The following is a 17,175-nucleotide window of genomic DNA, read 5'->3' as shown; positions in this document are numbered from 1 at the left end:
GGGGGGAGAGAAGGGGAAGGGTGGGAGACGTTGGGGTGACGTGACGACCGTTGTTGCTCAGCAGATCAGAGGCTTAGCAACTCGGGCTATAATATTACAGGTAGGTTTTCTTCTTCCTTCTTTTTCTTCTTGGGAGGGAGGAGGGGGTGTGTTTGGGGGTTTGGCATTACCCGTTACTTTGTTGGTATTGTTATCCTCTTATCGTGACCTTTCCCCCCCCTGCCATGTATAATATGTATGTGCGTGTATATGCATATCTATCATTCATGTTTTATGCCACCTCTCCGTCTCGCCTACTACGATATTCACATCATTTTCATGCCTTTGCAGAGGGTGATTTTAACCTGCGGCCGGGACAGCGTCTGTGCTCATTCTCCACGAAGGGGTCGTGCGCAGATTATCCCTATTACTACGAATATCCTACCTGTCATGACTGCTTGTACTCGTTACGCCCCTACTACTCGTACATCTTCAACTCCATGTCACTGCTCTCTGCTTCTGTACCAGGGGGCTCTGCAATTTCCAGACTTCTGGGCCCCTGAGGTTTTATCTGATATACATGTATATATATATTCATCTTGTTCTTTTATTCTTTCATCCTTCCTTTCCCCTTCTCTGTACGGAGCGATATAACCTGTACGGAGTAGAGCTATTCCGTCTAGTTCAGAGTAATACCACATATCTACTGTGGTGGCGGCTCGGACCATCAGAGAAAGTGGCTACTTGTTACTGCTAGAAATACCACCTTCGACAAACTACAATATACCATAGTTGTGCTGAACCTACACGAGGCGCACGTGTACACATGCTTACGGGTTGAAAGGATGGCGGGACGATGTAACTGAATGGATTTTTCTCCTTCTTTTCTCCCCTTCTTTCTCTCTTCTCGCTGCGATGCTGCCTGTTAGGCTATAGAGGTCGAGCAGTAGTTTAGAGCATGGCGTTGGCAGTGTAGCATCGAGGTACAGCCAAAGGAGACAAGACATCACTCATACTGCTTTGTCGAAAACACCGTAAACAACGCCTCAGCCCGTCCTGCCAGTCCGGCCCTCACGAGAACGTCTGCCGACTTGCGACGAAGCTCATTCAAGTGCTCGCCTCCATCAAAGGCCAAAGGACAAGGATCCGAACCCGTGCCCGTGCCCGTGCCCGTGTCCGTGCCCGTGCTGCTGCTGACATCTGTATCCTTGTCTGCCGTGCCCTCGTACGCCGCAACAGTCGTGAGCCTGGCGATGAACACGGCAAACAAGTCCTGCGCGATGAGCTGCAGGGGCGTGTCCTCGGTGGAGAGGGAAAGGCCCGTCATACCCTCCCGGCCGTCGTCGGCTTCGCGGGGAGTGTGCCGCCGGGGCCCGTCAACGACGGCTTCGTGGTTCAGCACGGGCACGGAGAGAAAGGTCGGCTCGGCGTTCGTGGGCCATCGCATGGTCTTCCTGGAGAGCAGCAGCGCCCCACAGTCGCCGAGTATGGCGTCGGCCCGCGTCGTGCGGCACACTGTGTGCTTCCTCGGGTATACCAGCTCGCGCCGGCGGGCTGTGCCCGTATCCTCACCGCGCCACGTCTCTTGCGCGTCAGCCGACGACGGCCGCCACAGCGTCGGCCGCTGCACCCAACGCTCCATGGACCACAGCGTCAGCCCGAGCACGGCCTCGAGCTGACCCCCGTCAGCGGTCCAGCCACTGCCCTGGTGCAGTATCTGGAGGCAGATCGGCGTTGGGAGAGGAGCGCCCTCCTCCTCCGTCTTGAACTGTCGGACTCTGCAGCCCATGGTCCACACCAGCGCTGTCCAGGTGACCTGCGGGAGCCACAGCCGGACCGTCTCCTCGAGGGCGGCCTTGAGCTTGAGAGCCACGTCCCTGGCTCCCGACTTCCAGGCGCTGTCGGGGCCCTGTATGGACGGGCCCGTCAGCCAGCCCAGACGGCATCGTACGTGGACCACCTTGGCCGCTGGGTTGGGCATGGCATCCGTCTCCCTGGCCTCCTCGAGATCGACGCCCCCCTTGCACGCGCCAGGCCAGGCCTCGAGGCCCTGCGTCTCTATCGTACGGCAGACGCTGGCTGTGGCGTGTGCCAGGGCGGCATCTACTCTACAAGGCCCAGGTACGTATCCGGACTCATCATCGCTGTTCCAGGACACAACCGTCATCGAAGATTCCGGCCCGTGATGGCATCTGAGACTCATCGGTACGTCGAGCACGGTCGTGCTGCCCTGCGTGACATCGTTTGCGTCCAGCGGTAGCCTCCCTCCGTCGAGTATCGCAAAGTAAGTATCTATCTAGACTCAGCAAGCTTCTACCATGATCCAGGAGCTCGGAGAGGGATGCACAGATCCTGAAAACCCCACAACATACCTTCTATACGGGCCGAGCCTTGGCCATCTGTAGAGCCTGAGACGACGATGTCGGTAGCCTGCCATTCCAGCTCGTAGCCCTCTATCCGGCCCTGAGCCTTGTGCAGGCGATTCATATTCCTGTCGAGGGTATTGCTACGGAGAAAGGCGCGCACGGCCGTCATGATGATGGTGCAGATGAGCTGGTACAGCGCAACGGTGCCGTGGATGCCGCGTAGGCCGATGAACTGGGCGATCCAGCCAACCATGGTGAGGGCTGAGCTGGCGTACACAACGCCACTCCTCGGGTTGGCGTCACCCGTAGCCTTCCACGCGGTGATGTACTCGCTCTTGGCCTCGCTGTAGGCAAACGGGCGAAACTCCTGGTCTCCGACGCGCTGGTTGCCCGGCTGGAGCCAGTAGATGCGGTCGGCCGGCTTGCCGTCGACGTTCTTACTTGTGTCGGGACGGGCGTGCTCGCCTGACGCCTCGCGCCGCAGCAGGATGAAGAGCCGCTTCTTGGAGAAGGTCTGGATCACCCCAGCCGACAGGCTCATGCCGAAGAATATGACGACGGTGCCTACAGAGTACAGGACAAAGAAGGGCGTGGTTTCACGGCCATCGCTCTTTCCTGACAGCTTGGGGCTGTAGAAAGTGGCCCACGCGGCGAATCCGATGGCGCTCATCTGGAGGGCATAGCCGAATATGGCGGCCATGAAGACATACGTGAGAGCCAAGCTCGACTTGCGCACGCCGAGGTTGAGTGACAGGTTGGGGTACGGTGCAAACCCGGTCAGATCGGGTATGGGGTTTCCGTCCCGCAATCTCCTCTTCGGGGTGGTGGGACCGTTATTGACGGCAGCACGGCGTCGACGCAGCGAGGTTACGCCCTGCGGTGAGGTCACTGCGCTGTCCGTGTCTAACCCTGGATCCTGGCTCTCCAAGTCAGGCTTCACCTCGCTGTCGTATCTCGCGCCGTGCTTCTCCGTGAGCCGGACAACCCCCCAGAAGAGCCGTGACCAGTCTGAACCTGTCGGCGACTTGGCAGGGTCGGCACTGGTCATCGTCGCGGGACCTCTATTGTCACGCGCGTTCCGGAGGTTCCTCAGGATCCAGACGCGGATTGGCCACCACAAGGTGCCGTCTACTACGCCGATATTTTCCCAGCCAGAAAAGGGCCCTGGTTCGGGATCCTGCTGGTACATCGCCCACAAGGCACCCTTCTGCCTCGTCGTGAGGGTAGCCAGGGCCTGCCTCGGGAGGGCTATGCCGCAGGGTGGCTTGCTGTCCATCACACGGCTGCCGTACTGTGCGGTATCATGGCGGTTCCACTCCTCGCGCGGCAGCAGCGGGCTAGGTTCGTAGTAGCCCCGTGCAGATTCGGGTTCGCGGTACATGAACTCGAGGATGCGGGGCCGCCCAAAGACGCGGCAGATGCCGCCGTCGGACCAGAGCTCGCACACATCTTGGCTAGTGGACGAGCAGAGCTCGACCTCTGCCGCCCCGTAGGGCTCCCGCGCCCGCCCGACGAGCGACTTGAGTAGCGAGTCGCCCGACACGCGGATGGCCGACACGACCGTCGTGATGATGCCCAGCGGGGCTGACGAGAAGACGAGCATGTCCATGACGGTCACGACCTGACTCAGGAACTGCTTCGTCACCTGCTCGCCGAACAGCGAGATGATGGGCGCCAGGTCGGACGCAAAGTTGTTGGTCAGGTCGTCCCACCACCCGTCGTCTGAATCGGGCTCCCCTCCGAACGACGCCTGAGCTGGCCTGGCTACGATGGTCATGATGACCACGATGACCAGGAGCGTCGCTCTGGCACCTGCAGCCATTTTCCTTGCCTAGGATATATTCTCCTTCTTCTCCTTGTCCTTTAAGGCGTATGTCCCTAGCTACCGTCCCCGCATAGCAGGGAGGTGCCCAAAGACTGTCCAACAGTCGCTTGTCTCAACGCTGGCGATTGGGTTGGTACGAGGCGAAGACGTCTCCCTATGGCGATTATCGATGCCGTTGACGATTACGGTGTTGTTCGTCCCGGATATCGAGGGTGTGATTGTATACTAATATATATGTATCCCGCCTTGCGCGGACGTGGCGAAGCCGTACAAATGCCGTACGTAGTAAGACGCATTGGGGGGGTGGGCAGTGAGCGGGCGCTTATGCATCGACAGGGGGCTTGTCAGAGACTGTCAGCACAGCAGCAGGCAGCATCGCATGGCTACAATAACTAACATGACGCGTGAAGGAAATATGACGGATCACAGGTCTTGAAAGTAACATGATACTCGTCTGGAGCACGGACGGGTTGGAACCGGTAGAAGTGTCTGGCAGATGCGGTTTCCCCATGGGGCTTGGCCCTTACTCCCTTGCCTCTCTCTCCTTTGCAGGCATCGCTCAAAACGAGATGATACCCTCTACATCGCATCGTTCATTGACAACCATGGCGCATAAGTAGGTTCAAGAGCTTCTTCTAGTACTATTAGGACCAACCCCGTAGGAGGTAATACTCCGTATGCCTAGGATGATCGTTCGGAGAGGAACCAGGGCGGAATCTACTAGATGCATCACAAGGAAGGACCAAGAGATCATATCAAGATCATTTTAGTAGATATCTATTCCATACATAGCCGACTCCCTAAACCCGTAAACACTTGAAGAAACCTGAACGTTTTCTCTGACCGTCCCAACAGCTATTATTATAGATCCAGGTGGTTTTTTCTTCCCAGTACTTTCCTTTTTTTGAGACATACCAAGATCACCAGGAAGAAAGAAAAGCGCATCAACGACCAACCCAAGCCCGCCCAAAACAAGGCATCTTATCAGAGGATGGAAAAAAAAAGGAAGATGTGTGTGTGTGTGTGTGTGTGTGCGTGCGTGTGAACGGGTGTGGGGGATTAACAAAAGAGAGAGGTAAAGACGTGGAGTTTTGTAAAGTAATAGGGTACAAGAACGAAAGAGCCTGAGCAGAAGAAAGGACAAGAATCAATGTTGCGACGACCCACTAGCACGACGTGTACTCGAGGCCGTCGACGCGCCGTCGATGCTAGGACAGCACCCGGGGGCATCACAGTTGTCGATGCACTCGAGGAGGCAGACCTCGCGGCCGGAAAGCTCCTGGGGGGGGTCGAGGGGAGGCGTGGTGGCGGCAGGAGTGTCGACGACGGTGGACCCGTCGGCGCCGCCGGAGCCAGCGGGGGCAGCGGAGGAGTTGCCGCTGCGGTCGAGGAAGAACTCGGGCTGGATGGTGGCGCTGTGGATACCGAAGCCGTGAAGGCACTTGCGGGCCCTCTTGGCGAGCTGCATGTACTTTGCGCCGCTGTCCGAGTCGAGGGGGAAGCTGACCTCGAGGTGCATGCTGGCGACGACCTTGGTGTCGGAGAGCTGCCAGATGTGCATATGGTGGCAGGTGACGACGCCGGGGAGGGCCTCGATGTCCTCGCGGATCTCGGGGACGCTGATGTGGTCCGGGGTGGCCTGGAGGAGGATCTTGGACGTGGCGCGCGTGAGGGGCACGGCCGTCTTGAGGATGATGGCCGTGATGACGAGCGACACGGCCGGATCGGCGTAGTACTTGCCCGGCAGGTCGGTGAGCCAGATGATCAGGGCGGTAACGATGACGCCGATGTTGCCCAGGGCATCACCGATGACGTGCAGAACCATGGCGTTCATGCCCATGTCGTCGTGGCTGTGGCCGCCGCCCTTGGAGCCGTCCTTGGGCAGCGTATGGTTATGGCCCACGTGGACGCTCGAGTCGCGACGCTTGCGGTTGACGCTGGTGACGGGTTCGCAGGCTCCGTGGCCGTGGCCGTGGCCGTGCTCGTGGCCATGGTCCTTCTTGAGAAGGGGGGACGACTCGTCGGCCGCTCCCTCGGAGTGCTGGTGATGCGGAGAGGCCCTCTTGTCGTTGCTGTGGACGTGGTGCTCATCGTTGTCCTCCTCCGTCTCGCTGTCCTCGGGGTCGGGCGACGCGGCAGCACGGCTCACGGCGATGATGTCCTTGCGGAAGCTGGCAGGGTGGATGCTCATGTCGCCGATGCTGGTGAAGCGCGAGTGTCCGCCGCTCCTGCTGGACTGGCGGCGGCCACGGTTGCGCGGCTGTGAGTCGGCGGCTGCGTCGGTCGTCTTGTACACGATGCTCTCGGGGAAGACATCGGCCACGTCGCCATTCTCGTCGGCGATGTCAGCGGCGAAGCCCCTGCTAGATCCGATCCTCTCTTCCTCGTCGTCGTGGGAGTGTCCGTGGTCGTGGTCGTGCTCGCCGTGGCTGTGGGGGTGGCCGTGATCGTGGTCGTGATCGTGACCTCCTCCGGGACCGTGGGAGTGGCCGTGGCCGCCGAGGACGACAAAACCCACGAGGTTGGAGAAGAGGCCGGCGCAGCCGACGATGAGGATCAGCTGCGGGTTATTGATGACGGGTGGTTCGACGAATCGCGTGACGGCTTCGAGGATGATGGAGACGCAGAGAGCAATGAGGAAGACGGCGTTGAAAAAGGCACCCAGGATCTCGGCGCGAACCCACTGCAGTCGTCTTGTCAGTAACACTTCTCTCCTCTTTTCTCGTTTTTGCTTGATCAGATAGTGACGCCGGGGAAGGAGAGAGGAAGGACGAGATGTGACGTACGCCAAAGGTGAACTCATCGGTGCTGGCCTTTTGAGCGGCGACAACAGCCCACAGGCCAATAACCAGGGAGATGATATCGTTGAGCTACGACGCAATATTAGCAAGTGAGGAAGAGGGAGGGACAGAGAGGGAAAGACAAAGATGACTGCTTACCATGTGGAAGGCATCGGCCGTCAGAGCCAGAGAATGCGCCAGGAGGCCTACAATCAGCTCAAGCAAGAAGAAGGCAAGATCAATGGCAATCATGACCTTGATGCGGGTCGACTTGGACCAGACCATCTTGAAGGACATGATGGGCGATGTGCGTGTCTGTGGTTGCACGGATAAGGAGAGGAAGAAGTGACAGGAACGCGAGAGAGGAAGAGGGAGGAGAAGGGAGGAGGGAGAAGGGGAGGGGGGGAAAGTCGATGATGATGTCTCCCTTGCGATACCGGTGCTGATAAGATGAGGAGAGGGAGGGAAAGGGAGAGAGAAAAGAGAGGGGTCGTCAAAGTTGGGCGCGCGCGCGAGAAAAGACAAAAAGGTTAATACACTCGCCTCTTTTCTCTCCTATCCGTTCAACCTAACCCCCGTCTCTCTTAAGGGTTGTGAGGGTGATATGGAAGGGGAAGAAAAGAAAAAAAAAATGGGTTTCTGGGAGTGGAGCCTTTCTCCCTCTCTCTCTCTTTTCAGTTTTATTTTTCTTCTGCTTCTTCTCATGGTATCAGGAATGGAGATGGCTCTGACATCTTTGAAAGTGGCGTCAGCTCAAGGGAAGCGGGTTCCGAAGGGGGAAGGAAAGGGAAGAAAAAATGGAGCGAAATTCGCAATTCGAGCGGGCGGCGGATTAAAGGCTCGGGGCGCCGATCAGATTTGTCTTAGGGTGAAGAGAAGAGGCCAGGAGAGGCCAGAGGAGGGTCGCAATCAACTTCTGAAGAGCTTGGAGTCTTAGCAAATGGTTATATTACAGTGGTAAAAGTACCTCGGCGGCCGGGGAATACGACCATATCTTCCGGATAATTGGATTTTGGATCTTGTTCCAACCGGAAATAAAGTAGAGATGGCATGGGATAGGCATCGTAGGATGCGAACAGAGCCTCTTACATGTAGACTCGATTTTTTTCTTGTTTTATCCCCAACTCTTCTTCTTCCCTCTTTGCTTTCCCCCCCCCTTTCTTTCCCTAGCCCTTGTCTTCTTTTCACGGTACAGACACATGGGATATTCACCGGGCCGCTTCACTCTTTCTCCTGTCGGAATTACCGACGGCAAGCGGCACGACAGAGGGGCCACTCCTTGCTTGGTCATACATTGACAATACAAATAGCCTGCGACGACCGACACGATTATAACGGGAGTGAAAATTTTGCCGGCTGTAGTAATCGCTTACTCATTGAAGCAGCCAGTAACGGAGATACGAGTAGTATAGAGTGGTCAAGAGTAGCGGGATATAGTGATTGGAGTGATGGACCACAACATACCTTCGTGGCTCGAGTGTACGGGTATGAGCTTAAACAGGGTCGCGTTGTGCTTCCTGCCGGCGACAACACACGATGGCCGGCAGGCGTGCATACGGCGATCTCTGCCTACTGGTACGTCCTAGATCGGTGAGTGTGTGCCTTGGTGCTTGCCTTCCAAGGAAAGGAAATCTATCTATGAGGTTATCTACAGATGTGCGCGCGGCAAACAGCTTCTGGCTGCTTAGTCATACAATATTGGATGCCACAGCGTTGCCTAGTGCCGGGTAGCTCAGGGCCCCAGGCTCTCAACAAGTGCGGGGAGTCGGGACAGTTGACTGTTATCGGCAACCGACAGCTTCGGGGGGGAGGAGGAGATGATGTCAGTCGGCTCGGCGGCCTTTTGACTCCTCAGCCCGTATCACCACATTCACAAGTCATCATCACGCGAGGAAGAGGGATTATCCAGAACGAAGGATACTGCAAACTAGGAGAAAAATTAGCACACGCAAACTTACAATGGGTACCCGTCCTCCGGCCAAGGCTGGGTCGTGGTACGTCAGTGACGCCGAGACGCTGAACGAGGAGCTGGATGAGTATCTGAGCCGCGTGCCCGATAGCATCAACGGCTCCCCGTCCCCTATCGCGGGAGCGAGGATGGTTATTGCACCGTGAGTATGCGCTCATATACAGGAGAACCTCGCACGGGAGAGCCGAGAAGCTGGAAAGCAGCGGCGGCGGCGGCAGCAGCAGTAGCAGCAGCGACGACAGCCCCCACTTTCTCCCTCATCACTATGTGACGGAATGACTCGACTGACCTGGAATGCGTAGACACGCCGGCTTCACCTACTCTGGACCATGCGCAGCATGGGCCTACAAGCTGCTAGACGTGAGCAGGGCAAAGCGCGTCTTCCTCCTCGGCCCTTCGCACACGTACTACCTGTCCGGTTGCGCGGTGACGACCTTTGACCGGTATCAGACGCCGTTTGGCGCGTTGGAGGTGGACCGCGAGACGGTGGACCGGGTGAAGCAGGCCGGGGGCTTCGGCGACATACCGCCACGCAAGGACACGGCGGAGCACTCCCTGGAGATGCACACGCCCTACATCTACAAGAGGCTCGAGCAGGAGTTTGGCAGTGACGATCCCGCGGCCAACTTCCCGAAGCTGGTGCCCATACTCATCGGCGACAACGACGGCGCCGAGGAGAAGGAGGTGGCCAAGGTGCTGGCCCCCTACCTGGCGGACCCGGAGAGCGTCTTCGTCGTCAGCTCCGACTTCTGCCACTGGGGCGGAAACTTCTCGTACACGGTGCACGCTCCCGACGGCGACTGGCGCGGGAACCTCCAGCGGCTCCGGTCGAGGGACCGCAACGCGCCGGCGGGGATCCCTATACACGAGACGATCCGGCTCGTCGACCAGGCCGCCATGGACGCCGTCGAGAGCGGGAGCCACGATGCGTTCGTGTCTAATCTGGCCCTCACGGGAAACACGGTCTGCGGGAGGCACCCTATCGGCGTGGCCATGGCGGCGCTGGAGCTGCTCGGCGGGAAGAGCAGGTTCAAGGTGGTGCAGTATCAGAGGAGTAACCTGGTGCAGTCCCCGTCGGACTTCAGCGTCAGCTACGTATCTGCGTATGCTGTGGTGTAGCAGCATCTATTATCGAGAGAGAGAGAGAGGGAGCGATAGAGCACCGTGTTACTTTCTTCGTCGGCAGGACCGCTGCTGTTGCTGCTTCTTTACTCTGTGCGTGCTTGTGTCCCATGGGGCGGGTCTAATCTATAGGTTCAAACGATACGAGTCCCATGACTGGTTTGGCAATTGATGGTCCGGTCAGATGAGTAGCGGCATGGGTTACAGATACAGACCAATGCCGTAATACAACATTCCGAGTTTTATTACCTGGGCAAGCCAGCTGCATCCGTAGGCCTTGACAGCACATGGGGAAATATGCTATTAATATCGTGAAAGTGCCGACCAATTTCAACCGTCATACCTACACGGACTATTAAGACATACATACGGAGCAGGGGCATATGTACTAGGGTCCAGGGAGGGACTACCGAGTGTTACTAGTACTAGTATTATCTGCCCGTGAGATACCACACTGTACGGAGGTATGAGTGAGATGACTTCCCGTACCGTGTGATTACTACCTGTACGCACCCGGCACTAAATCCAGGCTCGGAGGGAGGGGGGGAGGGGGGGCAAATGCTTGCCACCTGTAGGCTGTGCGTCCACGGCAAACAACCTTGAATTTTGGCGTTCGGTAGGCTGTATTTATCATTTCCAATGTACGAGCAGTAATATATATATATATGTATTGGAACTATGCGTTACGCTGTACGAAGCAACAGACCCGACCCCCAGTCGACAAGCCCCACAGCCAATTATACTTCTTCTTCTCCCTCTCTTTCTTCCTTCCTTTTCTTTTCAACATGCACGTACGAGTATTACATATACGATGTGCATAGTTATACGGAGAACATGTGTAGGATCATGCCCACCCATTCCCTTCCTTGCCGTGTGCATTAATGAGCACACACACACACACACACACACCCACACTTGTGTACACCCACACTTGCGCACACACACATACACACACTCTCTCTCAAGAAAAGGGAGGGGGGGGGGGGCTTCAATGAGCAATACCATGTTACAGAGACGTCAAAAGGAAACTCGACAAACCTGACCCGTCGCAGCTTGTCGCACAGAAATGAAAATGGTTGGCTTAACCTGGAACCAGATGATGCTCTTCTGAGACAAGGGTCCTGATTCAGGCACGGGGTTAAATCCACTGCTAGACAAGGGAGGGGCAACCATTACGGCCCTTTTTGTACAGGCTGCGGGATGGAGAGTGTTGGAAGGATGCAACTCCAGCATTGAACAATACGGGTAGGAGGAACAGTTGGCGCTAAAGGGAAGGCAATGCTTGGGGGCGATGCCTGGGGGCGATGCCTGCATAGTGGCGGGTAGGCCTCCATTGGACCTGGTAGTGAGAGAGAGAGACAGAGAGAGAGACAGAGAGAGACAGAGAGAGACAGAGAGAGAGAGAGAGAGCGTCGCCCCCAAGGCCTCCTCCCTCCCACTATAGGCCATGACCTATGCGGCATGCCTGAGCCCTGAAGTCAGCATTATCCACAGGCTTAAACCGCCACTAACACACCATATTCACAGCCACCCCTGTACTCGTATCCGTACATGCACATGACCTTACAGCGTATCACACATGTATTACGTAGGGACCTCAGAAAGAGCACGAGTTTCGTCGCAGCGAACGGGTACGAGAATTACGAGCAGGCAGCATACAGCCCGGCAGTCTCCTGGTCTAGCTCTGGTCTAGCAGAGGCTTAGCCATCGCAGTCTTCACAGTACTGGCACGCTGCAATGCGGGCTAGTGGCACTAGATGGAGTACGGATTACTGGTGTACGAGTAATGGTGGTAGTATCGGGTACCCTATCAGGTCAGGCCCACTGCCAGGAGTAGCAGGTACCGTCGACAGGTTGAAGTATGGGTCCCACCAGCAGCCGTTTCCCTTTTGTCGCCCCTGTAACCTTTGACCATAATTACTGCATATTTACTTACTGGCCACCGTCCGTATTACTGGTCCGTCTGGTTAGACGCGCCCCTTTCCACGACTTCGAACCTCTGGCCCTCTCTCCAATCCCTTCCATCTCCCGTCATCTACTTCCCCTTCAACACTGGCAGATCAATCTCTTCATCCCTCGTGCCATCCATCTAGCCAGGACTTCACTCTACATTCTCCTCTCTTCTTCTCCTCCACCACCCTTGATTCTTCCTCTCCCTGTCATCTAATCACTTATTTTTTTTTCTCGTTGTTGCATTCTCTTAGAGAGAGCGACAGGACAGGAAAACGACATCTGGGTTCTCCCCCCCCCCCTTCCCTTCTCTCCTAAAGCAACGACGTGCTTTTGCGTCTTTCTTCTCGAATCACAATGAGCGTAAGTAAAGCTGTTGATGTTTCTTTGCATTCGCGGTCTCCCGATCTGAATTGCGCCTCACCTCACCCAGAACCAGGTAAACTGACAGTCGTGACACAGAACTACGGCGGGTAAGTCGCGACACTGTTGGACCACCATACGCGAAACTGACGAGAATCCCCTGCGGAAGATACGGCGGAAGGCCTAACCCTTATGCTCAGCAAGAGCCCGCTCCCAGCTACGGCGGCTACAACGGCGGCTACGGTGGTGGCGACAACGCAGGATATGCTGCCCCCGCCCAGACACAAGGTGGCTACGGTCAGTACAACCAGCAATCCTACGGCTCGGGCCGTGAGGCTCAGAACTCATTGGACGGCGGTTACGCCGGTACGATTCAATACCCCAGCAGCCGCCCACGATGGAATTGATTTCGAATGCATGCGTCCATGGGTTTGTGTGTGTATGGACGCGGTGGAAGGCTGACGAGTGCGACCCCGGAAACACAGGCTCCGGAGTTGAGATGGCCCCTCTAGCCACGAACGGAGCGTCGGTCGGACGCACCGACCCCAACGCCATCCTCAACGAGTGCCGCGACATCGACCGCGGCATCGACGGCATCGAGCGCAACCTCGAGTCGCTGCGGATGCTGCAGCAGCGCACGCTGGACGACGCTGACGGCTCCGCGTCCAGCGCTGCCAACCGCCAGCTCGACGGCCTGTCGACCGAGACCATGGCCAACTACCGCGCGCTGACGGAGCGCGTGCGCGCCGTCAAGTCGGACCCCGACTCCCGCACGCCCAAGAACAGCCCGCAGGTGGGCCGCGTGGACCGCCGGCTCAAGGACGCCATCCGCCAGTACCAGTCGGTCGAGTCGCAGTTCCGCAAGCGCACGCAGGACCAGATGGCGCGCCAGTACCGGATCGTGCGCCCCGACGCCACCGAGGACGAGGTGCGCGCGGCCGTCGAGGACACGTCGAGCAACGGCCAGGTCTTCCAGCAGGCCATGATGAACAGCGACCGCCAGGGCCGGGCCCGCGCCGCCCTCAGCGCCGTGCAGGACCGCCACGACGCCCTGGTCAAGATCGAGCAGCAGATGGTGGAGCTGGCCCAGCTCTTCCAGGACATGGACACGCTCGTCGTGCAGCAGGAAGAGGCCGTCGTCCAGATCGAGCAGAAGGGCGAGGAGGTGGTGGACAACCTCGACAAGGGCAACCAGGAGATTGGCGTGGCCGTCAACACGGCGCGCGCCACCCGCAAGAAGAAGTGGATCTGCCTGGGCATCAGCGTGGCCATCGTGCTCATCATCGTCATCATCGTCGTCGTCTACTTTGTCGTCGTCAAGGGTGACGACGACGACAACAAGAAGAAGCGCTCCGTCGGCAACCTCGAGACCATGCCCTTCATCGGCATCAACTCGCGCATCATCGGCCGTGCCACCCCCGCAGCTCAAGATCTCAGCCGTGTAATGCGGGAGCGTCTGCATCTGCCACAGATGCCGCATAACTAGGACTCCCTCCCTCCTCCGCTCACCCTCGTTTCTTCTCTCTCTCTTCCATCATCATCTATCCCCTTTCATCTCGAAACCTATCACACTCGCTTCGTCCAACTTAATTCCCTTTTCTCTCTTGAAAGATACATCTTGACCAGGGTTGATCTGTTGACCCTACAAAAGCCGGGGTTGGAGACATATTGGCCGAAAGAAGAAACAAACAAAAAAAGCCTTATAGAAGCCCTATTCATGCTTGCATGGTAACCCGGACGGTCATGGGCGTGACCGTCTCTTTTCCGTGTTTTGTCTCTCGAACCCTTTTCCCTCGTTTAGCCAAGGTTGCCATGCTCCCTTTCTTCTTCTTCATTGTTGCGTCTGAATAACTATAACTGTTTCTTGGCATAGAGAGAAACTATTCTTGCGTGTGTTTTCTTCTTCTTTCTCTTTTCGTTTTCGTCTTCTATTTTGCACTCCCCCGTATGAATTCTTCCTTGTCATTTTCTTGGTTTGTTTTTTTGGAGGGCGGGGTGGGAGAGGGGGGAGGGCAGTTGTTTTTTTATATTACATGTTTATTATATCCAGTATTTTTGATTATTTACTTTGATTGAACTTTTTGTATGTTTCATCTTGTGTCTTTGGTCCCCCTCCCCCTCTCCTTTTTGACTGTATCTTGTTGTGGATTCCGCCATGTACATTACCAGGTAGGAAATGCATCTGCAAAATGAAATTCATATCTGGGCCAGGCAATAACAATTCGCGGATGGGGAATTATACGTAGAGTGTGAGCGGAGTGTGAGCGGAGCGAGAATTCCCGGTAGGGCCGGCGGAGGAGAGGCATTGACTATAAGATAGCTAGGCTTGCTGGATCACATCTCATCATCGACGTGGTAGAATAGTAGTAGGGGGGGGGGGGGGGGGAGGGGGCAAGAAGAGGAAGAAGATGAAAAGATCATTCCGCTCCTTCCTCCTCAGTCTTGACATGGTGCGGACCCCTGTGAGCCTGGGAGACGACCCTCTTCAACACGCCCATTCTCCTGTTGAAGTCGTCCATGAGGACAGCGACATGCTCGTGTCTCCCCGAAGCGTCATCATTGTCACCATCTGTGTTGCGGGCAGCGGGAGGGGGAGGGGGAGCGGCGACCGGCTCCCTCTGTACGCCTTCTATGCGCAGCATGCCCTGTACATCATCGCTCTCGTCGTCGCCGTCGCCGTCGCCGCCACCGTCGTCGTCGTCGTCGTCATCCTGATGCTCTTCACCACGGTCAGCATCATGCGTCGATTGATTCTGCGAGCGGGGTCGTTTCTGATGCTGCTGCTTCTGCTTCTGCATCTTCTTCCTCTGCTGCAGCAGATGCGCATCCGTGACGGCAAAGGACTCATTCAGACTTGAAGCCCACGATACGCTCCACCCTGTCGTCGTCGTCGTCGTCGTCGTCTCTGCATCAGGTGCTTCTGGTGAGGATGTGGCTGTGGCTGTGGCTGTGGCTGTGGCTGTGGTGGTGGTGGCTGTGGTGGAAGACGTAGATGTGTTGGGGACCAGGTCGACAATCACGGACCGGTTGTTGATGTCGGATGCCGCAGCTGCGAGCATAGACGACCCGTCGTCGTCGGAGAAGATGTAGTGCACGCGTGGGTGGATGGTGGTGTGGGTGGATGAGTTGGTGACGAGGGTGAAGAGGGGCTTGAAAGTGCTCCCTGACGGATGCTGCTGCTCCGGAGACGGTGTTGGTGTCGGTGCTGGGGATTCCGTAGCAGCGACAGGGTGTTGTTCGTTTTCAGACATTTTCGGGTATTGAGGGAGGGGGGAGGGGGGAGGGGGGAAGAAAGGATGAAAATTCTTGAATGAATTGTTGTTGTTGTTGATGTTGTCGTCGTTGTTGTTGTATGCCAGAATACAGAGTAGGTGCGTGTGTCGCAGTCCTGGGGCCTGAAAAGCGATGCCTGGGCCACCCAATTTTCGACGTTTGGAGAGCACGTCTTATATACTGGCCAGTCGTAGTAATATATATATACATATACATATACATATACATATACATATACTTATACATATATATATATCTTTCAAAGTCCACTCTACTAATACCCCTTGACAGTCTACCTTTGACTGAGGATCTGCCATGTAACAATATTCATCGTTTGCTGAATACGATGGAGTGTCTGTGTTGAATCACACAAGCGAGACCACGAAAGATGGAGAAGAAGAAGAAAAGACGAGAAACAAACGTAGTAAAGGGAATATCGTGGCGTATAGATACTAGTTGAAGATTGCCGATGAGGTAGCCGGATACCACTAAATGCACTCGGTATCTGTCAATGTGAGGTAGCAAGTAGTAATAGTAACTGTTCGGATGGTAACAGATTTCCTGTATTTTCTACGTAGCCATGCCTACTTGATCGCCAAAGCCACATGGCATCAATCGTGATAGGAAGACTAAAACTCGACCGAGGCCTTTGATGATCCGCCGTGGAGGAAGGCAAACGAATGGAACCATCCTTACCAATCACCACGTACTACTATGTGCACTATCCGGAAGCTCTCTCTTATTTTACTCTTATTATGAATAATTATATCTATTTTCCAATGTCTTTTTAGGTCAGCAAATTTCTCGACATTACCATCGTCAAGATCCGTCCCATTTGGACGAGACAGCCGTCCAACGTCTACCTTCACATTGACCAACTCGCTGCCTTGGACTGTTTCCATTACCGACCTTCTTACAGGTCTACAGGATGGTTTCTTGGCCGTTCCAACCACGGAGATCACGCCTACTCACCACCCTCTATCCGCCGTCCGCTACCAGACAGAGGCCCCAGCCCGTGATGACCAACAAGGTCCGTCTTACCCCTCATGCTGTCGGGTTTGGCAGGGAGTGCAGGCACACGCAGTCGTCGAGAGGGCCAAACGAAGACGTCCTAGATGACATCAGTTTCCTATCAGCGTCCGGATGGGTGGGCGGGGTTTCGTGTGACCGTCCAAGGATGATGGATGCTATTGTTGTTGGCTACCGTCTATTCATGATGCAGGAGCCCGCAAACAGAGGGCGTCCGTGGAGGTGTGCGGCGCGACAGTCGCAGCCTCGGTGACACAAGATGCAAGATCCAATAGTCTCGCCACTACCCAACCTCGATGATGGAACCGGCCACACATGAGGGAGGGAGGGACGGCATAATGGTCGACCGGTCGCGATGTTGACGGTGCAGCTGCAGGTAACCAACAGATGCAAGCCTCATGATATATCTGACCTGCCGCTGTCCGCGGGGGCACACGACATGCAGTACCTCGGGGGGATCGTTGGCTTGTGCGCTGATGAGCGAGACATGTCACACCTCTCTTTTTTTTTTTGCGGATA

The 17,175-nt window shown here is 56.2% G+C and overlaps 5 protein-coding genes across 5 annotated transcripts; 2 read left to right on the top strand and 3 right to left on the bottom strand.

Annotated features, from left to right (window-relative positions):
- Window positions 1-985: 985 nt before the first annotated feature.
- On the bottom strand, window positions 986-4,167 carry GMORB2_4052 (Ankyrin Repeat Protein; the record flags this gene model as incomplete). Its single annotated transcript, XM_035466028.1, has 2 exons — window positions 986-2,271; window positions 2,352-4,167. The coding sequence occupies 2 exons, from the start codon at window positions 4,165-4,167 to the stop codon at window positions 986-988; spliced, it is 3,102 nt and encodes a 1,033-aa protein (XP_035323865.1).
- Window positions 4,168-5,317: 1,150 nt separating this feature from the next.
- GMORB2_4051 (solute carrier family 30 (zinc transporter), member 1) lies at window positions 5,318-7,247 on the bottom strand (the record flags this gene model as incomplete). Its single annotated transcript, XM_035466027.1, has 3 exons — window positions 5,318-6,853; window positions 6,957-7,040; window positions 7,110-7,247. The coding sequence occupies 3 exons, from the start codon at window positions 7,245-7,247 to the stop codon at window positions 5,318-5,320; spliced, it is 1,758 nt and encodes a 585-aa protein (XP_035323864.1).
- Window positions 7,248-8,909: 1,662 nt separating this feature from the next.
- Window positions 8,910-10,038, top strand: GMORB2_4050 (MEMO1 family protein; the record flags this gene model as incomplete). The annotated part of the gene is made up of 2 exons (XM_035466026.1): window positions 8,910-9,061; window positions 9,222-10,038. The coding sequence occupies 2 exons, from the start codon at window positions 8,910-8,912 to the stop codon at window positions 10,036-10,038; spliced, it is 969 nt and encodes a 322-aa protein (XP_035323863.1).
- A 2,310-nt stretch (window positions 10,039-12,348) lies between these two features.
- GMORB2_4049 (syntaxin 1B/2/3) lies at window positions 12,349-13,840 on the top strand (the record flags this gene model as incomplete). The annotated part of the gene is made up of 3 exons (XM_035466025.1): window positions 12,349-12,354; window positions 12,555-12,720; window positions 12,840-13,840. 3 exons carry the CDS (start codon window positions 12,349-12,351, stop codon window positions 13,838-13,840), a joined length of 1,173 nt encoding a protein of 390 aa, XP_035323862.1.
- A 931-nt stretch (window positions 13,841-14,771) lies between these two features.
- GMORB2_4048 (uncharacterized protein) lies at window positions 14,772-15,605 on the bottom strand (the record flags this gene model as incomplete). Its single annotated transcript, XM_035466024.1, has 2 exons — window positions 14,772-15,065; window positions 15,225-15,605. The coding sequence occupies 2 exons, from the start codon at window positions 15,603-15,605 to the stop codon at window positions 14,772-14,774; spliced, it is 675 nt and encodes a 224-aa protein (XP_035323861.1).
- Between the last annotated feature and the right edge of the window lie 1,570 nt (window positions 15,606-17,175).

Source organism: Geosmithia morbida, assembly GCF_012550715.1.
Source record: "Geosmithia morbida isolate 1262 chromosome Unknown scaffold_2, whole genome shotgun sequence".
Lineage (NCBI taxonomy): Eukaryota > Fungi > Ascomycota > Sordariomycetes > Hypocreales > Bionectriaceae > Geosmithia > Geosmithia morbida.
This window is presented reverse-complemented; position numbering and strand designations above follow the sequence as displayed.